The sequence below is a fragment of the Oncorhynchus nerka genome, linkage group LG3 (assembly GCF_034236695.1).
Source record: "Oncorhynchus nerka isolate Pitt River linkage group LG3, Oner_Uvic_2.0, whole genome shotgun sequence".
Taxonomy (NCBI): Eukaryota; Metazoa; Chordata; class Actinopteri; order Salmoniformes; family Salmonidae; genus Oncorhynchus; species Oncorhynchus nerka.
Genome location: NC_088398.1, coordinates 71,667,676 through 71,690,964, shown reverse-complemented (window position 1 = coordinate 71,690,964; position 23,289 = coordinate 71,667,676). Strand labels below are relative to the sequence as shown.

At 45.0% G+C, this 23,289-nt stretch overlaps 1 protein-coding gene across 1 annotated transcript in view; it reads right to left on the bottom strand.

Moving 5' to 3' along the window:
* The window catches only part of LOC115113082 (AF4/FMR2 family member 3-like), a 68,686-nt gene extending 62,100 nt beyond the window's left edge, over nucleotides 1–6,586 (bottom strand). The window contains 3 exon segments of the mRNA XM_065015286.1: nucleotides 963–1,007; nucleotides 4,042–4,092; nucleotides 6,074–6,586. Of these exon segments, the coding sequence (XP_064871358.1) occupies nucleotides 963–1,007; nucleotides 4,042–4,092; nucleotides 6,074–6,142 (165 nt within the window). The 5' untranslated portion in view covers nucleotides 6,143–6,586.
* Nucleotides 6,587–23,289: the final 16,703 nt, after the last annotated feature.

Genomic DNA, 23,289 nt, shown 5'->3' with positions numbered 1-23,289 from the left:
ACATTGCTCTGTTACAGTCAGACAGGCTACAGTCAGACATTGCTCTGTTACAGTCAGACAGGCTACAGTCAGGCATTGCTCTGTTACAGTCAGACAGGCTACAGTCAGACATTGCTCTGTTACAGTCAGACAGGCTACAGTCAGGCATTGCTCTGATACAGTCAGACAAGCTACAGTCAGGCATTGTTCTGTTACAATCAGACAGGCTACAGTCAGGCATTGCTCTGTTACAATCAGACAGGCTACAGTCAGGCATTGCTCTGTTACAGTCAGACAGGCTACAGTCAGACATTGCTCTGTTACAGTCAGACAGGCAACAGTCAGACAGGCTACAGTCAGACATTGCTCTGTTACAGTCAGACAGGCAACAGTCAGACATTTCTCTGTTACAGTCAGACAGGCTACAGTCAGACATTGCTCTGTTACAGTCAGACAAGCTACAGTCGGGCATTGTTCTGTTACAATCAGACAGGCAACAGTCAGACAATACTCTGTTACAGTCAGACAGGCTACAGTCAGACATTGCTCTGTTACAGTCAAACAGGCAAAAGTCAGGCATTGCTCTGTTACAGTCAGACAGGCAAAAGTCAGGCATTGCTCTGTTACAGTCAGACAGGCAACTGTCAGGCATTGCTCTGTTACAGTCAGACAGGCAACAGTCAGGCATTGCTCTGTTACAGTCAGACAGGCTCCAATCAGACAGGCTACAGTCAGACAGGCTACAGTCAGACATGTTCAGTTCAGAAAACAAAAACAACACATATTCCCCCAAATGCCTGTTACTAAAAGCCTCAGGGCAACCACCAATAAGAGGACAGGAGAGAGTGTAACGTATAATACCACACACATTTGTTCCAGCCCAGCACTAACCCATCTGATTCAACTAGTGCAGAGCGGCGTAGATCAGTGCAGTAGTTAAGGTGGTCCTGTAGGTTGAGAGTAGAAAGTAAACCATCTCTTACCCCTAGAATATCTTTGGAACAGCCGTTACGCTCACTTCCTGTGACCTGTGTGAGGACAGACATTTTTTGAGAAAAGTCCAATATATATAGAAGCATCCACTAAGGTACAGTATAACATCTACAGGGCTAAACATATGAAGGTGTTGTGGAGGTCTATACCAATGATTAATATATACACTAGAAGACTGATAGGGGGTGCTGTGTTGAAGCCTCCATCTTGGCTCTCCCAAACCATCGGAAAAAATATTCTGGAAGCTATAGAAATGCATGTATTAATGTCTACATTTGTTTTTGTCACAAATATTCTCCACTACTTTACCAAAAGTATGTGGACACCTGCTTGTCGAACATCTCATTCCAAAATCATGGGCATTAATATGGAGTCCCCCCCCCCCTGCTGCTATATAATAGCCTCCACTCTTCTGGGAAGGCTTTCCACTAAATGTTGGAACATTGCTGCGGGGACTTGCGTCCATTCAGCCACAAGAGCGTTAGTGAGATCGGGCACTGATGGGGCGATTAGGCCTGGCAGTATGTCAGTGTTCGCAGTCGGTGTTCCGGTGTTCCAATTCATCCCAAAGGTGTTCGATGGGGTTGAGATCAGGGCTCTGTTCAGGTCGGTCAAGTTCTTCCACACCGATCTCGAAAAACCATTTTTGTATGGACTCTTTGTACATGGGAGCATTGTCATGCTGAAACAGGAAAGGTCCTTCCCCAAACTGTTGCCACAAAGTTGAAAGCATTAAGATTTCCCTTCACGTGGCTTCCAGAGGCAGTTTGGAACTCGGTAGTGAGTGTTGCTTCCAGAGGCAGTTTGGAACTCGGTAGTGAGTGTTGCTTCCAGAGGCAGTTTGGAACTCGTTAGTGAGTGTTGCTTCCAGAGGCAGTTTGGAACTCGGTAGTGAGTGTTGCTTCCAGAGGCAGTTTGGAACTCGGTAGTGAGTGTTGCTTCCAGAGGCAGTTTGGAACTCGGTAGAGAGTGTTGCTTCCAGAGGCAGTTTGGAACTCGGTAGAGAGTGTTGCTTCCAGAGGCAGTTTGGAACTCGGTAGTGAGTGTTGCTTCCAGAGGCAGTTTGGAACTCGGTAGTGAGTGTTGCTTCCAGAGGCAGTTTGGAACTCGGTAAAGAGTGTTGCTTCCAGAGGCAGTTTGGAACTCGGTAGTGAGTGTTGCTTCCAGAGGCAGTTTGGAACTCGGTAGTGAGTGTTGCTTCCAGAGGCAGTTTGGAACTCGGTAGTGAGTGTTGCTTCCAGAGGCAGTTTGGAACTCGGTAGTGAGTGTTGCTTCCAGAGGCAGTTTGGATCTCGGTAGTGAGTGTTGCTTCCAGAGGCAGTTTGGATCTCGGTAGTGAGTGTTGCTTCCAGAGGCAGTTTGGATCTCGGTAGTGAGTGTTGCTTCCAGAGGCAGTTTGGAACTCGGTAGTGAGTGTTGCTTCCAGAAGCAGTTTGGAACTCGGTAGTGAGTGTTGCTTCCAGAGGCAGTTTGGAACTCGGTAGTGAGTGTTGCTTCCAGAGGCAGTTTGGAACTCGGTAGTGAGTGTTGCTTCCAGAGGCAGTTTGGAACTCGGTAGTGAGTGTTGCTTCCAGAGGCAGTTTGGATCTCGGTAGTGAGTGTTGCTTCCAGAGGCAGTTTGGATCTCGGTAGTGAGTGTTGCTTCCAGAGGCAGTTTGGATCTCGGTAGTGAGTGTTGCTTCCAGAGGCAGTTTGGAACTCGGTAGTGAGTGTTGCTTCCAGAGGCAGTTTGGAACTCGGTAGAGAGTGTTGCTTCCAGAGGCAGTTTGGAACTCGGTAGTGAGTGTTGCTTCCAGAGGCAGTTTGGAACTCGGTAGTGAGTGTTGCTTCCAGAGGCAGTTTTGGAGTGAGTGTTGCTTCCAGAGGCAGTTTGGAACTCGGTAGTGAGTGTTGCTTCCAGAGGCAGTTTGGATCTCGGTAGTGAGTGTTGCTTCCAGAGGCAGTTTGGAACTCGGTAGTGAGTGTTGCTTCCAGAGGCAGTTTGGATCTCGGTAGTGAGTGTTGCAACCGAGGACAGTGCACTTCAGTGGTCCCGTTCTGTGTGGTCTAACACTTCGCGGCTGAGCCATTGTTGCTTCACTTCACAATAACATCACTTACACTTGACTGGGGCAGCTCTAGCAGGGCATATGTTTGGAGAGAGAGAGAGAGAGAGAGAGAGAGAGAGAGACACTCAGTGAGCATAGCCGTGCTATTGAGAAAGGCCGCCACAGTCAGACATGGCTCTCAAGAGAAGACAGGCTATGTGCTCACTCTCTAGTCCTTGTTACTGCCTCTCATATTCTGTGGGCACTGTTTTCTATGTACTCATTATCTATCTTCCAGATAATTAGGCCACAAATTGTATGAACTGACTAGTTGGAAAGGTGGCATCCTATGATGGTGCCACTTTGCAGATCACTGAGCTCTTCAGTAAGGCCACTCTGTTTATCTATGGAGATTGCATGGCCGTGTGCTTGGTTTTATACACCTGTCAGCAACGGGTGTGGCTGAAATAGCCGAATCCACTAATTTGAAGGGGTGTCCATATACTTGTGTGTATATATAGTGTATTACAGACACCTAATGCATACTTTTAAGTTATATTATGTGAGCTAAACATACAAATGAAAATATAGATTTTTGTAAGTTCTAATGTTAAGTGAATTTTGTCCTTGAAACATTGAATTGACATACTGTAGAATTCCATTCATTCCTATGGAGAACTGCTCCTTCTGGGGAATGCCAATATGGCCGACCGGTGGCTTCAGAGCCTCTCACTGGTGGCCAATACACAGCATTAGCAATCTAGGGTTTATATACATCATTGGTCTATACAGTGGTGGTCTTTCAGTAACCAATGAGAATGCCTTGATAGATATAGATTGTGAAACCAAACCAGAGCATGTGACCCTACATCAAAATGACTCTTGCTCATCTGTTTGTTGTCCAAGTAAAGCTAATCTGCAGACACAGACACAGACACACACACACACACACTCACACACACACACACACACACACACATACACACACACACACACACACACACACACACACACACACACACACAAACACACACAAACACACCTGTGAGACAGAGCAATGCATGTCTGCCACCACCATTTCCTGTTCCAGATGCTGCATATAGAGACAGAGAGAAAAAGAAAGAATGAGATAAAGAGAGAGAGAGAGTCAGTGAGCATAGCCTTGCTATTGAGAGAGGCCACTGTAGGCAGACCTGCCTCTCAAGAGAAGACAGGCTATGTGCACACTGCCCACAAAATGAGACTGAGCTGCACTTCCTAACCTCCTGCCAAATATATGACAATATTTGAGACACATATTTCCCACAGATTACACAGACCCACAAAGAATTCAAAAACAAGCCCAATTTTGATAAACTCCCATATCTACTGGGTGAAATACCACAATGTGCCATCACAGCAGCACGATTTGTGACCTGTTGCCACGAGTAAAGGGCACGAACAAACACCATTGTAAATACAACCCATAGATGTTAATGTATTTTCCCTTATGGACATCGTTACGACACTGTTTTTACACATAATATGACATTTGAAATGTCTTTATTCCTTTGGAACTTTTTTGTGAGTGTAATTTTTACTGTTGTTTAATTATTTTTTTATTTTTTATCTTTCCTTCTCTCTAACCCCCTTTACTGCCTCCCTCTGTCCTTCTCTCTAACCCCCTTTACTGCTTCCCTCTGTCCTTCTCTCTAACCCCCCTTTACTGCCTCCCTCTGTCCTTCTTTCTAACTAACCCCTTTACTGCCTCCCTCTGTACTTCTCTCTAACCCCCTTTACTGCCTCCCTCTGTCCTTCTCTCTAACCCCCTTTACTGCCTCCCTCTGTCCTTCTCTCTAACCCCTTTACTGCCTCCCTCTGTCCTTCTCTCTAACCCCTTTACTGCCTCCCTCTGTCCTTCTCTCTAACCCCCTTTTACTGCCTCCCTCTGTCCTTCTTTCTAACTCCCTTTACTGCCTCCCTCTGTACTTCTCTCTAACCCCCTTTACTGCCTCCCTCTGTCCTTCTCTCTAACCCATTTTACTGCCTCCCTCTGTCCTTCTCTCTAACCCCCTTTACTGCCTCCCTCTGTCCTTCTCTCTAACCCCCTTTACTGCCTCCCTCTGTCCTTCTCTCTAACCCCCTTTACTGCCTCCCTCTGTCCTTCTCTCTAACCCCCTTTACTAGCCTCTCTAACTCTGTGGGCACTGTGTTCTATGTACTCTCTCTCTCTCTCGCTCTATGAGTAACTTCACTGTCTGACTGCGTAATCAGCGCAGCACTGGCATGAAGGTGTGATGTGTGTGTACGTGCAGCCCTGTCATGGAACACAATGCTGAAAGTGTAGCCATAGTAGACTATAAGTGTCATTGTGCATAATGCATTTCTCACATCTATTAACAGTAGCATCAGCAGCCTACAGTAATGGTGGTGCAACTCTCCAGACACACACCGTGGTCTCCAGTGCCCAAACCAACCACAACCCATCACAACACCTGCAAACAAACAGCATGCAAGCCAACTATTCTCCCACCACCTGTGACCTACAGCGCCAATAGGCCGAGGTGACAGATTCACCAGGATCAACTTGCAGTGCAGCTTGATTTGAAAGTCTTTCTAAATATCTACCGTTTCTTTCTATATTTAGAACAGAGCATGCTTGGATCTAAACCGAAAACAAAAGGTTGCGCTTGGCCTGTCAACGACGGAAATTGGTTTAACCGTCACTAACCACAAGAGTCCTAAACTGATTTTACATCTCATCGTGACAATGCAGTCTACTGTATAAATCAATATAACATTTCAAACCATTTTAATTGTTGCTTTGTATTTGCAATACATCCTACACTAGCTTTGTGCATTAAGCATATTTCATCGTTAATTTTGTTTTCAAATTAAAGGTTGTCTAGTTAAATAAAGGTTAAATATAATAAATATTTTTTTAAATAATCATTTGCAAATGAGAAATGAAATGCAATAGCCGTCAATTTTTTTTAAAATAAAAGTTCCAATAAATTATATTAGACTACAAAATAGTAAGTTACGCTTCAAGTTAAACAAAGAAAAGCAAAAAAACGTAATGTATCTCTTCTCACCTGAGATGCGCAACGAATCAGTGAACACACGATGGAAAGTTTTCCCGTGCCGCGGAGGACTGTAGGCATGTTTGGTCACTGGTCCTCTCCATCCGTTCATCTCACAGAAGGCAAGCACAAATCGGTACAAATGCCAAACATCCCCGTTCTACCGCCAGAGAGCGAACAGCGTCACCAGCTCAACTGGAGAGAGTCACGGATTCGGTGTCGTCTTGGGAGTGAACGAGCGTGCGTGCGCTGTGCGTGGGCTGTGCGTGGGCGTACCAGAGGATTCGCATGACAGAGCTCGGCGCTAGAAAACATGGCATACACATCGGTAATATGTTCAGGCATGAAGTTCAAACATAGGCGAGGAGCCACTGACTAGCCTGCTGACCAGGCTGCCCCTACACACCGACATCAATGACCCACACGCACAAACGGAAACAATGTCGCGCACAGCGTAGTGCACAATTCACCGTGCACTCAATGTACAATCTCTACAGAAGTGACTTTCTGTTCAATTGTTGTTTTGCGCTCTTCGCATCCTGCCAGTAAATGCGCATGTAATCATTAGCGCTAATGCACTCTGCTGGACTCGCTGTCTGCAACACTGAGAGGCGGCACGGCGGGTCTGTGTTGTGTGGAGTTTGTGTTGTTCTAATGAAATATGACTCATGTTCGTGCCCTAGATCCCGCTGGCAGAAAAATAGAGAGAGAGAGGGATGGGTGGAGAGAGATGGACAGAGGTGAAAGGAGGATCGGGTTTAAATGGAGATGGATTAACAACCAAATAGATTTAAAGCAACCCTTAACAAGGAAGGTGACACAAATCCCCAGGACCGCCCTATTGCTCCTCTGAGACAGGGAGAAAAATGGGAAATGTGGTCGTTTTTCACAAGTTTTATCTCGAAGGAGAAGTGGAGGGCATACACAAATAATAAGGGGGCATAAGAAGAATGCGTTTATTTAAGTGGTAATCACATTAATAAAGTTGACTTGGAACTGACAGGCAACAAACGTCACAAAAGGAGATGCAAATCGTTCATTATGTCATCATTATTTAGGCCTTATATTTGGCTCTGCAACCTAAACTAGTCAGTATGCGGCTATCTGGGAGATAAAGCGTTTGAGTACCTCAGCCGCTTATTTAAAAGGTGAAATAATATCAATTTTCTTAATTGTGTCCAAATGTATTTATTGTATGACTGAAAAACACACGAATCTGTCCCAAATGCGTGGTGTGTGTTTGGGCAAAGCTACTGACCTGTGTTGAATGTAAAATGTGGATTCCAAAGGTCTTTAAATATAAGGTCAGGTATTGTTTACCTTAACACAACAATATGGATCTTGAAAAGGAATTTGTTTTTCAGTGGATGTAGGCGTTTATGTCATGTCCGATGTGTTAATTAAAATCTTTCCCACTCCAATGTCCACCCTGTTAGGCTAAATTATAGAACAATTAACATTTCAAAACGTTAATGTTTGATAGAGAAGTTAAAATCAAGTGTTCACAATTATGCTAGTTCAATTTTGCTTACTCAGAGTGATGGCTAATTTGGGCTACAAATTTCCACCCTGTTAGGATTATGAACCTAACAGGGTGGAAATTGCACCACCCCAAAAATAAGTGCCTGAGCATGACCAATATGTTTTTCTGAAAGTCAAACATGTCCTTTTTCTGATAGAATACAAAATATAGATATTGTAGCGTTTTCAGCGCCGGATTCTTTGTCAGGCAGAGTTTAAACATACAAACACACAACCCCAGTCCAAGTGAAGGGTTAAACTGGTTTACTACAAGCAGGCTTTGGCAACGTCCTCTCACTGTCACTGTTTATTTTCAGCAAACTTAACATGTGTAAATATTTGTATGAACATAAGATTCAACAACTGAGACAAACTGAACAAGTTCCACAGACGTGTGACTAACAGAAGTGGAATAATGTGTCCCTGAACGAAGGGGGGGGGGTTAAAATCAAAAGTAAGTCAGTATCTGGTGTGGCCACCAGCTGCATTAGTACTACAAGTACTGCAGTGCATCTCCTCCTCATTGACTGCACCAGATTTGCCAGTTCTTTCTGTGAGATGTTACCCCACTCTTCCACCAAGGCACCTGCAAGTTACCAGACATTCCTGGGGGGAATGGCCCTAGCTCTTACCCTCCAATCCAACAGGTCACAGACGTGCTCAATGGGATTGAGATCCAGGCTCTTCGCTTGCCGGTGATGTCTGGTGAGGACCTGCCTTACAACAGGCCAACAAGCCCTCAGTCCAGCCTCTCTGAGCCTATTGCGAACAGACTAAGCTATGATGGAGGGATTGTGCATTCCTGGTGTAACTCGGGCAGTTGTTGTTGCCATCCTGTACTTGTCCCGCCGGTGTGATATTCAGATGTACCGATCCTGTGCAGGTGTTGTTACACGTGGTCTGCAACTGCGAGGACGATCAGCTGTCCATCCTGTCTCCCTGTACCTCTGTCTTGGGCGTCTCACAGTACGAACATTACAATTTATTTCCCTGGCCACATCTGCAGTCCTCATGCCTCCTTGCAGCATGCCTAAGGCACATTCACGCAGATGAGCAGGGACCCTGGGCATATTTATTTTGGTGTTTTTCCAGAGTCAGTAGAAGGCCTCTTTAGTGTCCTAAGTTCCATTAACTGTGACCTTAATTGCCTACTGTCTGTAAGCGGTTAGTGTCTTAACGACCGTTCCACAGGTGCATGTTCATTAATTGTTTATGGTTCATTGAACAAGCATGGGAAACAGTGTTGAAACCCTTTACAATGACGATCTGTGAAGTTATTTGGATTTTTACTTATTATCTTTGAAAGACAGGGTCCTGGAAAAGGGACGAGGGTTGATCAAACCACAAGAGCAGAAGGTCGCTGCCACCAAGGCACCTACAAAACCCAAAACAAACAGCGTAAACACTTCATCACCAGTGGAAGGTAGTCCAAGCTTGGTCTTTGGGTTCAATTTTTCTTTCTTCTTTAAAACCTCATTCTCCACCGTACGCTCTGTCTCTCCAACAACCTCCTAGTCCTTCACCTGCCGAGATAAAAATAAATAAAAGAAAGACAAAGAAAGAAAACCCAGGGCACAGTTAAGTAGAGGAACTGATGGGTTTCACCTGTCTGCAGTTTGGCTCTGATTACAACTGGAGACAGGTGTGGCTGTTCTGCTGCAGTCTAGAAGTTTCCCCTGAGCTGTCCGTGGTCCTGCCACTGGGGAATACTTCCCATTGCTGTCCTTGGTCCTGGCAGCCAAAAAACAAAGAAACCTGGCAGGCACGTACCATCCACCCACAACACAACCCCTGAAACTGCTACATACCTTCTCCTCAACGTCGACCCTGTGGTCAGAGAGGTCGAAGAATGCATATGAGACATGACATCAGCATTACCATGTTTAGAACCCGGTATTCCTGCGAGAATACAGCTCCAATTCTAGCGTCGGATGCATCTGTCTGTACAATCAGAGGCTTCGAGAAATCCAGTAAATACAAGGCCGTTTTCAGTTTCTGAAATGCCTCCTCTGCCACAGGTTTCCACTGTAAACATGGCAGGTTTGGCCTTCCGGGTCAGGTCACACAGGGGTCCTGAAATGATTGCATAATCCTAGATGAAATGTCTGTAATAACCGGTTATTCCCAGGAAAGCCTGTACCTGTTTCTTGTTCACTGGTCGAGGCCAATCCTGGATTGCAGCGACCTTCTGCTCTTGTGGTTTGATCAATCCTCGCCTTATGGAATAGCCCAGATACTTTGCTTCACTTACTCCCAGCGTGCATTTCTTTGGGTTGGCCATGAGTCCTGCTTGCCAAAAGGCGTCGGTGACCGCTGTTAATCCGATTAGGTGCTCCTCCCATGTGTGACTGTGGATTATCACATAGTCCAGTTAGGCTGAAGCATGGGATTGATGTGGTCGCAGATATGCGGCCCATCAGCCTTTGAAACGTGGCGGGGGCTACATGAAGTCAAACGGGCAGCAGCGCATATTTGAGCAGGCCGTCTGGAATGGTCTTCTCACGAGCTAAATGGGTCAGAGGAACCTGCCAACACCCCTTGGTTAGGTCAAGTGTACTGATGAACCAGACATTTCCCAGTCTTTCTATCACCTCCTCTATTCTCGGCATGGGATAAGCATCAAACTCCAAAATGGAAAAGAGAAACGACAATCCATCATTACTTTAGGACATGAAGGTCAGTCAATCCAGAACATTTCAAGAATTTAGACATTTTCTTAAAGTGCAGTTGCAAAAACCATTAAGCGCTATGATGAAATTGGCTCTCATGAGGACCGCCACAGGAATGGAAGACCCAGAGTTACTGTGTGACTGTGTGAATCAGGCCTTCATGGTTGAATTGCTGCAAAGAAACTACTACTAAAGGACACCAATAACAAGAAGAGACTTGCTTGGGCCAAGAAACACGAGCAATGGACATTAGAGTTACTGTTGTGACTGTGTGAATTAGGCCTTCATGGTTGAATTGCTGCAAAGAAACTATTACTAAAGGACACCAATAACAAGAAGAGACTTGCTTGGGCCAAGAAACACGAGCAATCGACATTAGACCGGTGGAAATTTGTTTTTCGTTCTGATGAGTCCAAATTTGAGATTTTTGGTTCCAACCGCCGTGTCTTTGTGAGACGCAGAGTAGGCGAACGTTTGATCTCCGCATGTGTGGTTCACCCCGGGAAGCATGGAGGAGGAGGTGTGATGGTGTTGGGGGGCTTTGCTGGTGACACTGACTATGATTTATTTACAATTCAAGGCACACATAACCAGCATGGCTACCACAGCATTCTGCAGCAATACGCCATCCCATCTGGTTTGCACTTAGTGGGACTATCATTTGTTTTTCAACAGGACAATGACCCAACACACCTCCATGCTGTGTAAGGGCTATTTGACCAAGAAGGAGAGTGATGGAGTGCTGCATCAGATGACCTGGCCTCCACAATCACCCAACCTCAACCCAATTGAGATGGTTTGGGATGAGTTGGACCGCAGAGTGAAGGGAAAGTAGCCAACAAGTGCTCAGCATATGTGGGAACTCCTTCAAGACTGTTGGAAAAGCATTCCAGGTGAAGCTGGCTGAGAGAATGACAAGAGTGTGCAAAGCTGTCATCAAGGCAAAGGGTGGCTACTTTGAAGAATCTCAAAAAATATATATTTTGATTTGTTTAACACTTTTTTGGTTACTAAATGATTCCATATGTGTTATTTCATAGTGTTGATGTCTTCACTATTATTCTACAATGTAGAAAACAGTCCAAATAAAGAAAAACCCTTGAATGAGTAGGTGTGTCCATACTTTTGACTGGTTGTGTGTATACATATTCGACGAGATGACTGCAGATGACAGGAAAACCAAGACTCTGGTGACCTTTGAGAAATGAAAACTGGTGCAAAAACAAACTTGGCACGGCAAGACTACCACACTCGAGCGGGAGTTGCAAGATGGAAAATTGATTGTGAAAGCTGTTAAAAGTACATTCTGTGGTAAAACAGGCAAGTTACAATGGGTATGAGAGATACAGGTAATACTACAAAATATAAAATTTATTTTATATATATATATATATATATATATATATATATATATATATATATATATATATATATCAGTCCCTGGATGGGAAACCAGGTGCTGCTGGAAGTGGTGTAGGAGGGCCAGTAGGATGCACTCTTTCCTCTGGTCTAAAAAATGCCCTGTGTAGGGTGCTGTCTTTCGGATGGGACGTTAAACGGTTGTCCTGACTCTCTGAGGTCATTAAAAGATCCCATGGCACTTGTCGTAAGAGTAGGAGTGTTAACTGGCTAAATTCCCAATCTGGCCCTCAAAACCATCACGGTCACCTAATAATCCCCAGTTTACAACGGGCTCTTTCATCCCCCTCCTCTCCCCTGTAACTATTCCCCAGGTCGTTGATGTAAATGAGAACGTGTTCTCAGTCAACTTACCTGGTAAAATAACGGATAAATAAAAATAAATAAATACAATTCTATACAAACTTTGTTTTTCAAAAGTTATGTTACAGATGCCCCCCTGACTAACACAGTGGTGAGGGCCGAGGACGGGGGTCAAGAGTTGGAGAGGAGTGTGAAGGGGCAGTAGAATAAGTCTGCAGACCTAGAGAAAGATCTATAAGAGATGAACAGAATGAATGAGACAGAAAAAGCATCCCTTGATTCAGAGATGGATGAAGAAACTGGTGCCTACGGAGGAAGCCTGGTGGGGAAATAACAGAGGCATAGTAGGGTAGCCTAGTGGTTAGAGCGTTAGACTATTAACCGCAAGGTTGCCAGTTCAAACCCCCGAGCTGACAAGGTACAAATCTGTCGTTCTGCCCCTGAACAGGCAGTTAACCCACTGTTCCTAGGCCGTCATTGAACATGAACATTTGTTCTTAACTGACTTGCCTAGTTAAATAAAGGTTAAAAAAAATAAAACAATTCAGAGGCTGGTGGTTAAAAATGTCCAGACCGAGAAAGCCCGGGGAAAGGACCAGGAAGGCCAGTTTATCAGACCAGATGATGGAGACTATTTTGGAGTTGAAGAGAAAATGTACGGGAAATACCGATGCGACACACGGAAGCGGAGATGGAGTCAGGGGGAACAAAGAAGAGAAGAGTCAGGAGGGAGAAAAGAAGAGAGGAGTCAGGAGGGATTAAGGAAGAGAAGTCAGGAGGGAACAAAGAAGAGAAGAGTCAGGAGGGATTAAGGAAGAGAGGAGTCAGGAGGGAACAAAGAAGAGAAGAGTCAGGAGGGATTAAAGAAGAGAGGAGTCAGGAGGGAGGGATTAAAGAAGAGAAGATTCAGGAGGGATTAAAGAAGAGAGGAGTCAGGAGGGAGGGATTAAAGAAGAGAGGAGTCAGGAGGGAACAAAGAAGAGAAGAGTCAGGAGGGATTAAAGAAGAGAGGAGTCAGGAGGGATGAAAGAAGAGAAGGGTCAGGAGGGATTAAAGAAGAGGAGTCAGGAGGGATGAAAGAAGAGAAGAGTCAGGAGGGAGAAAAGAAGAGAGGAGTCAGGAGGGAGGGAGGGATTAAAGAAGAGGAGTCAGGAGGGATTAAAGAAGAGGAGTCAGGAGGGATGAAAGAAGAGAGGAGTCATGAGGGATTAAAGAAGAGAGGAGTCAGGAGGGATGAAAGAAGAGAAAAGTCAGGAGGGATTAAAGAAGAGGAGTCAGGAGGGATGAGTCAAGGGATTAAAGAAGAGAGGAGTCAGGAGGGATTAAAGTCAGGAGGGATTAAAGAAGAGGAGTCAGGAGGGATTAAAGAAGAGGAGTCAGGAGGGATGAGAAGAGTCAGGAAGAAAAGAAGAGGAGTCAGGAGGGATTAAGAAGAGGAGTCAGGAGGGATTAAAGAAGAGGAGTCAGGAGGGATGAAAGAAGAGAGGAGTCAGGAGGGATGAAAGAAGAGAGGAGGAGGGGGATTAAGGAAGAGGGATAAAGAAGAGAGTCAGAGAGGGATTAAAGAAGAGAGGAGTCAGGAGGGATTAAAGAAGAGTCAGGAGGGATTAAAGAAGAGAGAGAGGAGGGATTAAAGAAGAGAGGAGTCAGGAGGGATTAAGGAAGAGAGGAGTCAGGAGGGGAAGAGAGGAGTCAGGAGGGATTAAAGAAGAGAGGAGTCAGGAGGGATTAAGGAAGAGAGGAGTCAGGAGGGATTAAGGAAGAGAGGAGTCAGGAGGGATTAAAGAAGAGAGGAGTCAGGAGGGATTAAGGAAGAGAGGAGTCAGGAGGGATTAAAGAAGAGAGGAGTCAGGAGGGATTAAAGAAGGGAGGACCCAGGAGGGATTAAGAAGAGGAGTCATGAGGGATTAACGAAGAGAGGAGTCAGGAGGGATTAAAGAAGAGAGGAGTCAGAAGAGATTAAAGAAGAGGGGTCAATAGGGATTAAAGAAGAGAGGAGTCAGGAGGGATTAATGACGAGAAGAGTCAGGGAGGATTAAAGAAGAGATGAGTCAGGACAGATTAAAGAAGAGAGGAGTCAGGAGGTATTAAAGAAGAGGAGTCAGGAGGGATGAAAGAAGAGAGGAGTCAGGAGGGATGAAAGAAGAGAGGAGTCATGAGGGATTAAAGAAGAGAGGAGTCAGGAGGGATGAAAGAAGAGAAAAGTCAGGAGGGATTAAAGAAGAGGAGTCAGGAGGGATGAAAGAAGAGAGGAGTCAGGAGGGATTAAAGAAGAGAGGAGTCAGGAGGGATTAAAGAAGAGGAGTCAGGAGGGATGAAAGAAGAGAGGAGTCAGGAGGGATTAAGGAAGAGAGGAGTCAGGAGGGATTAAAGAAGAGGAGTCAGGAGGGATGAAAGAAGAGAGGAGTCAGGAGGGATTAAGGAAGAGAGGAGTCAGGAGGGATTAAAGAAGAGAGGAGTCAGGAGGGATTAAAGAAGAGAGGAGTCAGGAGGGATTAAAGAAGAGAGGAGTCAGGAGGGATTAAGGAAGAGAGGAGTCAGGAGGGATTAAAGAAGAGAGGAGTCACGAGGGATTAAGGAAGAGAGGAGTCAGGAGGGATTAAGGAAGAGAGGAGTCAGGAGGGATTAAAGAAGAGAGGAGTCAGGAGGGATTAAGGAAGAGAGGAGTCAGGAGGGATTAAAGAAGAGAGGAGTCAGGAGGGATTAAAGAAGGGAGGACCCAGGAGGGATTAAGAAGAGGAGTCATGAGGGATTAACGAAGAGAGGAGTCAGGAGGCACTAAAGAAGAGTGTTCAGGAGGGATTAAAGAAGAGAGGAGTCAGAAGAGATTAAAGAAGAGGGGTCAATAGGGATTAAAGAAGAGAGGAGTCAGGAGGGATTAATGACGAGAAGAGTCAGGGAGGATTAAAGAAGAGATGAGTCAGGACAGATTAAAGAAGAGAGGAGTCAGGAGGTATTAAAGAAAATAGGAGTCATGAAGGATTAAAGAAGAGGGGTCAGGAGGGATTAAAGAAGAGAGGAGTCATGAAGGATTGGAAAAGAGGAGTCATGAAGGATTAAAGAAGAGGAGTCAGGAGGGATTAAAGAAAATATGAGTTATGAAGGATTAAATAAGAGGGATCAGGAGGGAAAAAGAAGAGGAGTCATGAGGGATTAAGGAAGAGAGGAGTCAGGAGCGATTAAAGAAGAGGAGTCAGGAGGGATGAAAGAAGAGAGGAGTCAGGAGGGATGAAAGAAGAGAGGAGTCATGAGGGATTAAAGAAGAGAGGAGTCAGGAGGGATGAAAGAAGAGAAAAGTCAGGAGGGATTAAAGAAGAGGAGTCAGGAGGGATGAAAGAAGAGAGGAGTCAGGAGGGATTAAAGAAGAGAGGAGTCAGGAGGGATTAAAGAAGAGGAGTCAGGAGGGATTAAAGAAGAGAGGAGTCAGGAGGGATGAAAGAAGAGAAGAGTCAGGAGGGATTAAAGAAGAGGAGTCAGGAGGGATGAAAGAAGAGAAGAGTCAGGAGGGAGAAAAGAAGAGAGGAGTCAGGAGGGAGTGATTAAAGAAGAGGAGTCAGGAGGGATTAAAGAAGAGGAGTCAGGAGGGATGAAAGAAGAGAGGAGTCAGGAGGGATGAAAGAAGAGAGGAGTCATGAGGGATTAAAGAAGAGAGGAGTCAGGAGGGATGAAAGAAGAGAAAAGTCAGGAGGGATTAAAGAAGAGGAGTCAGGAGGGATGAAAGAAGAGAGGAGTCAGGAGGGATTAAAGAAGAGAGGAGTCAGGAGGGATTAAAGAAGAGGAGTCAGGAGGGATGAAAGAAGAGAGGAGTCAGGAGGGATTAAGGAAGAGAGGAGTCAGGAGGGATTAAAGAAGAGGAGTCAGGAGGGATGAAAGAAGAGAGGAGTCAGGAGGGATTAAGGAAGAGAGGAGTCAGGAGGGATTAAAGAAGAGAGGAGTCAGGAGGGATTAAAGAAGAGAGGAGTCAGGAGGGATTAAAGAAGAGAGGAGTCAGGAGGGATTAAAGAAGAGAGGAGTCAGGAGGGATTAAGGAAGAGAGGAGTCAGGAGGGATTAAAGAAGAGAGGAGTCACGAGGGATTAAGGAAGAGAGGAGTCAGGAGGGATTAAGGAAGAGAGGAGTCAGGAGGGATTAAAGAAGAGAGGAGTCAGGAGGGATTAAGGAAGAGAGGAGTCAGGAGGGATTAAAGAAGAGAGGAGTCAGGAGGGATTAAAGAAGGGAGGACCCAGGAGGGATTAAGAAGAGGAGTCATGAGGGATTAACGAAGAGAGGAGTCAGGAGGCACTAAAGAAGAGTGTTCAGGAGGGATTAAAGAAGAGAGGAGTCAGAAGAGATTAAAGAAGAGGGGTCAATAGGGATTAAAGAAGAGAGGAGTCAGGAGGGATTAATGACGAGAAGGGTCAGGGAGGATTAAAGAAGAGATGAGTCAGGACAGATTAAAGAAGAGAGGAGTCAGGAGGTATTAAAGAAAATAGGAGTCATGAAGGATTAAAGAAGAGGGGTCAGGAGGGATTAAAGAAGAGAGGAGTCATGAAGGATTAAATAAGAGGGATCAGGAGGGAAAAAGAAGAGGAGTCATGAGGGATTAAGGAAGAGAGGAGTCAGGAGGGATTAAAGAAGAGGGGTCAGGAGGGATTAAAGAAGAGGGGTCAGGAGGGATTAAAGAATAGGAGTCAGGAGGGATTAAAGAAGACAGGAGTCATGAGGGGTTAAAGAATAGGAGTCAGGAGGGATTAAAGAAGAGGAGTCAGGAGGGATTAAAGAAGAGATGAGTCAGACGGGATTAACGAAGGGAGGTGTTGAGGGATTATAAACATCCCTGATTAGAGATGCACTGCAGAATTTTTTTAATTCGGATTTTCAATTTGATTTTGTTTTTGAGTAAATCTAAGTATTATAATAAAAAAATCCCCATCAAAATCTGTCAATTTAATCTAGAGATATGTGCTTTTCATGGGCAGCATCTCAATCCACCTCATCCACCATGTCGGCCTTCCGCATCTGCGGTGGAAGGTGGCCGAGCTACGGCACTGTTTGTCAAACCATGAGGCATCCTTAAAATCCGTCTTCTCACAAAGACTTGTGTACCGTCCGAACCGTTTGGGCTGCAACGTAATGTATAGTTCTCATGAATGCGATGGCACTCTCTGTTTTGCTTTAGGACCCCACACAAGTGTCTAAGGACTCGTCTGAAAGTGACCGGTACCCGTTTTAAACAATGAATGGGAGAATGGAGGTAGTTTGGTGCCTATCCAAAAAGAGGGGTTAAATATGTGTATAAATATATATATATTTATATATCTTTTCTGAGCTTTCTTATATCTCCTAGATAAAGGACAGACACTTTAAAACCTTGTTCCTTCTGATTCCTTTTGTTTTACTGGTGCCGTACATTATCATGCTGAAACATGAGGTGATGGTGGCGGATGAATGGCATGACAATGGGCCTCAGGATTTCGTCACAGTATCTCTGTGCATTTAAATTGCCATCAATAAAATGCAATTGTGTTCGTTGTCAGTAGTTTTTGCCTCGTGTCAATGTAAATAGTCCAGGTGGCCATTTATCTATTTGTTCAGCAGTCTTATGGCTTGGGGGTAGAAGCTGTTAATATGGAGCCTTTTGGACCTAGACTTGGCGCTCCGGTACCGCTTGCCGTGCGGTAGCAAATAGAACAGTGTATGACTTGGGTGACTGGAGTCTGACTATTTTTTGAGCCTTCCTTGGACACCGCCTAGTATATACAGTGAAGGTATTCATCCCGATTGGCATTTTCCCTATTTTGTTGCCTTACAACATGGAACTAAAATCCATTTGATTTACACAGCATGCCTACCACTTTGAAGATACAAGATATTTTTTATTGTGAAACAAACATGAAATAAGACAACAAAAAAACAGAAAACTTGACTGTGCATAACTATTCACCCCCCCAAAGTCAATACTTTGTAGAGCCACATTTTGCAACAATTACAGCTGCATGTTTCTTGGGGTATGTCTCTATAAGCTTGGCACATCTAGCCACAGGGATTTTTTCCCAATATTCAAGGCAAAACTGCTGCAGCTCCTTCAAGTTGGATGGGTTCCGCTGGTGTACAGCAATCCTTAAGTCATACCACAGATTCTCAAGTGGATTGAGGTCTGGGCTTTGACTCGGCCATTCCAAGACATTTAAACGTTTCCCCTTAAACCACTCAAGTGTTGCTTTAGCAGTATGCTTAGGGTCATTGTCCTGCTGGAAGGTGAACCTCTTTCCAGTCTCAAATCCCTGGAAGACTGAAACAGGTTTCCTTCAAGAATTTCCCTATATTTAGCGCCATCCATAATCTCTTAAATTCTGACCAGTTTCCCAGTCCCTGTTGATGAAAAACATTGGCTGGGACTGGGAAACATGGTGTTCTTGGGGTGATGAGAGGTGTTAGGTTTGCACCAAGACATAGCGTTTTCCTTGATGGCCAAAAAGCTAAATTTTAGTCTCATCTGACCAGAGTGCCTTCTTCCATATGTTTGGGGAGTCTCCCTCATGCCTTTTGGCAAACACCAAACGTGTTTGCTTATTTTTTTCTTCAAGCAATTACTTTTTTCTGGCCACTCTTCTGTAAAGCCCAGCTCTGTGGAGTGTACTGCTTAAAGTGGTCCTATGGACAGATACTCCAATCTCCGCTGTGGAGCTTTACAGCTCCTTCAGGGTTATCTTTGGTCTCTTTGTTGCCTCTCTGATTAATGCCCTCCTTGTCTGGTCTGTGAGTTTTGGTGGGCGGCCCTCTCTTGGCCATTTTGTTGCGATGCCATATTCTTTCCATTTTTAATAATAATGGTGCTCCGTGGAATGTTAAAAGTTTAAGATTGCTTTTATAACCCAACCCTGATCTGTACTTCTCCACAACTTGGTCCCTGACCTGTTTGGAGAGTTCCTTGCTCTTCATGGTGCCGCTTGCTTGGTGGTGTCCCTTGCTTAGGGGTGTTGCAGACTCTGGGGGCTTTCAGAACAGGTGTATATATACTGAGATCATGTGACAGATCATGTGACACTTACATTGCACACAGGTGAACTTTATTGAACTAATTATGTGACTTCTGAAGGTAATTGGTTGCACCAGATCTTTTTTAGGGGCTTCATAGCAAAGGGGGTGAATACAGATGCACACACCACTTTTCATTTTTATTTGTTGAATTATTTGAAACAAGTATATTTTTTCATTTCACTTCACCAATTTGGACTATTTTGTGTATGTCCATTACATTAAATCCAAATAAAAATCTATTCAAATTAGAGGTTGTAACGCAACAAAATAGGAAAAATGCCAAGGGGGATGAATACTTTTGCAAGGCACTATAGGTCCTGGATGGCAGAAAGCTTTGCCAAATGCACTGGGCCGAATCCCCTCTGTAGAGCCTTACGGTCGGATGCCGAGCATTCGCCATACCAGGCCATGAAAGAACCGGTCAGGATGCTCTTGATTGTGCAGCTGTATAACTTTTTGAGGATCTGGGGACCCATGCCAAATCTTTTAAGTCTCCTGAGGGGGAAAAGGTGTTGTCTTGCACTCTTCATGACTGTCTTGGTATGTTTGGACCATTATAGTTTGTTGGTGATGTTGACACCAAGGAACTTGAAACTCTCGACCTGCTCCACTACAGTCCTGTTGATGTTAATGGCGGCCTGTTTGGCTCTCCTTTTCCTGTTGTCCACGATCAGCTCCTTTGTCTTGATCACATTGAGGGAGAGGTCGTTGTCCTGGCACCACACTGCCAGGTCTCTGACCTCTTCCCTATAGGTTGTCTTGTCATTGGCTTTGATCAGGCCTACCACTGTATTGTCAGCAAACTTAATGATGTTGTTGGAGTCGTGCTTGGTCATGCAGTCGTGGGTGAACAGGGAGTACAGGAGGGAACTAAGCACACCCTCCTGAGGGGCCCCGGTGTTGCGGATCAGCATGGCAGATGTGCTGCTGCCTACACTCACCACCTGGGGGCGGCCCGTCAGGAAGTACAAGATCCAGTTACAAAGGGAGGTGTTTAGTCCCAGGGTCCTTTGCTTAGTGATGAGCTTTGTGGGCACTATGGTGTTGAACGCTGAGCTGTAGTCAATTAACAGCATTCTCACATAGGTGTTCCTTTTGTCCAGGTGGGAAAGGGCAGTATGGAGTGCGATTGAGATTGCGCCATCTGTAGCTCTGTTGAGGCAGTATGCGAATTGGAGTGGGTCTGATGTGAATCATGACCAGCCTTTAAAAAGCACTTCATGGCTACTGACGTGAGTGCTACGGGGTAGTAGTAATTTAGGGAGGTTACCTTCGCGTTCTTGGGCACAGGGACTATGGTGGTCTGTTTGAAACATGTAGGTGTTACAGACTCGGTCAGGGAGAGATTGAAAATGTCAGTGAAGACACTTGCCAGTTGGTCGAGCATACTCAGAGTACACTTCCTGGTAATCCATCTGGCCCCACGCCCTTGTGAATGTTGATCTGTTTAAAGGTCTTCCTCACATTGGCTACGGAAAGCATGATCACACAGTCTTCCCGGAACAGCTGATGCTCTCATGCATGCTTCAGTGTTGCTTGCTTGAAGCGAGCATAAAAGGTATTTAGCTCTTCTCGTAGGCTTGTGTGGGGCTGGGCAGCTCATGGCTGGGTTTCCCTTTGAGGTCCGTAATAGTTTGCAAGCCCTGCCACATCCGGACGAGCTTCAGAGCCGGTGTAGTAGGATTCAATCTTAGTCCTGTATTGACTCTTTGCCTGTTTGATAGTTTGTTTGAGGGCATAGCGGGATTTCTTATAAGCGTCCAGATAAGTATCCCACTCCTTGAAAAGGGCAGGTTTAGCCTTTAGCTTAGTGCGGATGTTGCCTGTAATCCATGGCTTCTGGTTGGGATATGTACGCACGGTCGGCTGTAGGGGCTACGTCGTTGATGCACTATTGATGAAGCCAGTAACTAAGGTGGTATACTCCTCTATGCCATCGGATGAATCCTGGAACATATTCAAGTCTGTGCTAGCAAAACAGTCCTGTAGCGTAGTCCTCTGACCATTTCCGAAATTGAGCGAGTGACTGGTACTTCCTGCTTTAGTTTTTGCTTGTAAGCAGGAATCAGGAGGATATAATTATGGTCAGTTTTGCCAAATGAAGGGTGAGCTTTGTATGTGTATCTGTGTGTGGAGTAAAGGTGGTGTAGAGTTTTTTTCCCTCTGGTTACACATGTGACATACTGGTAGAAGGGAACTAGTCTCCAACGGAGATCATCCAATTTATTCTCCAATGATTGCACTTTGGCCAATAAAACTGATGGTAGAAGCGGGTTACCCACTCACCGATAAATTCTCATAAGGCACCCGATCTCCGCCCCCTGTATTTCCTACTTTCTTCACAAGAATGACTGGGATTTGATCCTGGTCTCGGAGAAACAATATATCCTTCGCGTCGGACTCATTAACGAACAAATCTTTGTCCTGTTCAAGTTGAGTAATCGCTGTTCTGATCTCCAGAAGCTCTTTTCTGTCATAAGAGATGGTAGCAGAAACTTTATGTCCAAAATGAGCTACAAACAATGTGAAAAACAAATGTAATAGCACAGTTGGTTAGGAGCCAATAAAACAGCAGCCATTCCCTCTGGTGCCATTATATTAATGAAATCATCAGCTGTCCGGGTGGCCGGTCTCAGACATTCCAGATGTGGAGGTCCTGGGCTGGCCTAGTTACACGTAGTCGGTTGGATGTACTGCCAAATTCTCTAAGCCCCGGCTTATTGTAGAGAAATAAACATTATATTCTCTGGCAACCGCTCTGTTGGACATTCCTTCAGTCAGCATGCCAATTGCACCCTCCCTCAAAACTTGAGACATCTGTAGCATTTGTTGTGTGACAAAACTGCACGTTTTAGAGTGGCCTTTTATTGTCCCCAGCGCAAGGTGCACCTGTGTATTGATAATGCTGTTTAATCAGCTTCTTGATATGCCACACCTGTCAGGTGGATGGATTATCTTGGCTAAAGGAGAAATGCTCACTAACAGGTATGTAAACAAATTTGTGTACAACATTTTAGAGAAATACATTTTTTGTGTATATGGAACATTTCTGGGATCTTTATTTCAGCTCATGAAACATGGGACCAACACTTTACATGTTAGATTTATATTTTTGTTCAGTATATTTGCTTAAAACTCACTGATAGCCAGTTGAGTAGTGGTTTAACGTTTCTCCTCTGGAGAGGAAACCATGGACTTCAGAGGGATGTGTCTTGCCTCTCCTGGTTGAATATAGTTGAGTTTTGGTTGAACCACTCAGAGACCACACTTTTAATATAACCATGGTGACATGTTTATGGTTATCAGACCATGGACAGGCCTTGGTGTGTGTGTGTGTCGGGTTTGTTATCCAGGTGTCATGTGGCCTCTCTGTTCCCTGTGGGGTTGGAGGATGACAGCGAGGTCACTGGGTGAGTTATAGAGCTAAGGGAAAGAGGGGGAGGCAGTGTGTGTGTGTGTGTGTGTGTGTGTGTGTGTGTGTGTGTGTGTGTGTGTGTGTGTGTGTGTGTGTGTGTGTGTGTGTGTGTGTGTGTGTGTGTGTGTGTGTGTGTGTGTGTGTGTGTGTGTATTATAGTTGATGATAAAGATGGAGGAGGCGTTAGAAGACACATCTGGATACACTAACTGTTTGGAGTGGTCTGAACTACGATTAGAGTGACAGAGAGGAGTAAAAGGTGAGAGAGAGTGAGAGAAGGGTAGGAACTTAGGAGATAGAGTGAAAGAAGGATTGGAACTTAGAAGAGATAGAGAGAGTGAGAGAAGGATAGGAACTTAGAGAGAGTGAGAGAAGGATAGGAACTTAGGAGAGATAGAGTGAAAGAAGGATTGGAACTTAGAAGAGATAGAGAGAGTGAGAGAAGGATTGGAACTTAGAGAGATAGAGAGAAGGATAGGAACTTAGGAGAGATAGAGAGAGTGAGAGAAGGATAGGAACTTAGAGAGATAGAGAGAGTGAGAGAAGGATAGGAACTTAGAGAGATAGAGAGAGTGAGAGAGGAGTGTGTACACCTGCCACTGTTTCGCTCTGGTCTTGTCCATGCACTCCTTTCAGTTCTCAGTTCATTTGAATGCACAGAACAGGACTAGCCACACATGTTCTACTGTTTGTGTGTCTGCGGGTGCTTGTGTGTCTGCGGGTGTTTGTGTGTCTGTGGGTGTTTGTGTGCCTGTGGGTGTTTGTGTGCCTGTGGGTGTGGGTGTTTGTGTGCCTGTGGGTGTGGGTGTTTGTGTGTCTGTGGGTGTTTGGGTGTTTGTGTGTCTGTGGGTGTTTGTGTGTCTGTGGGTGTTTGGGTACCTG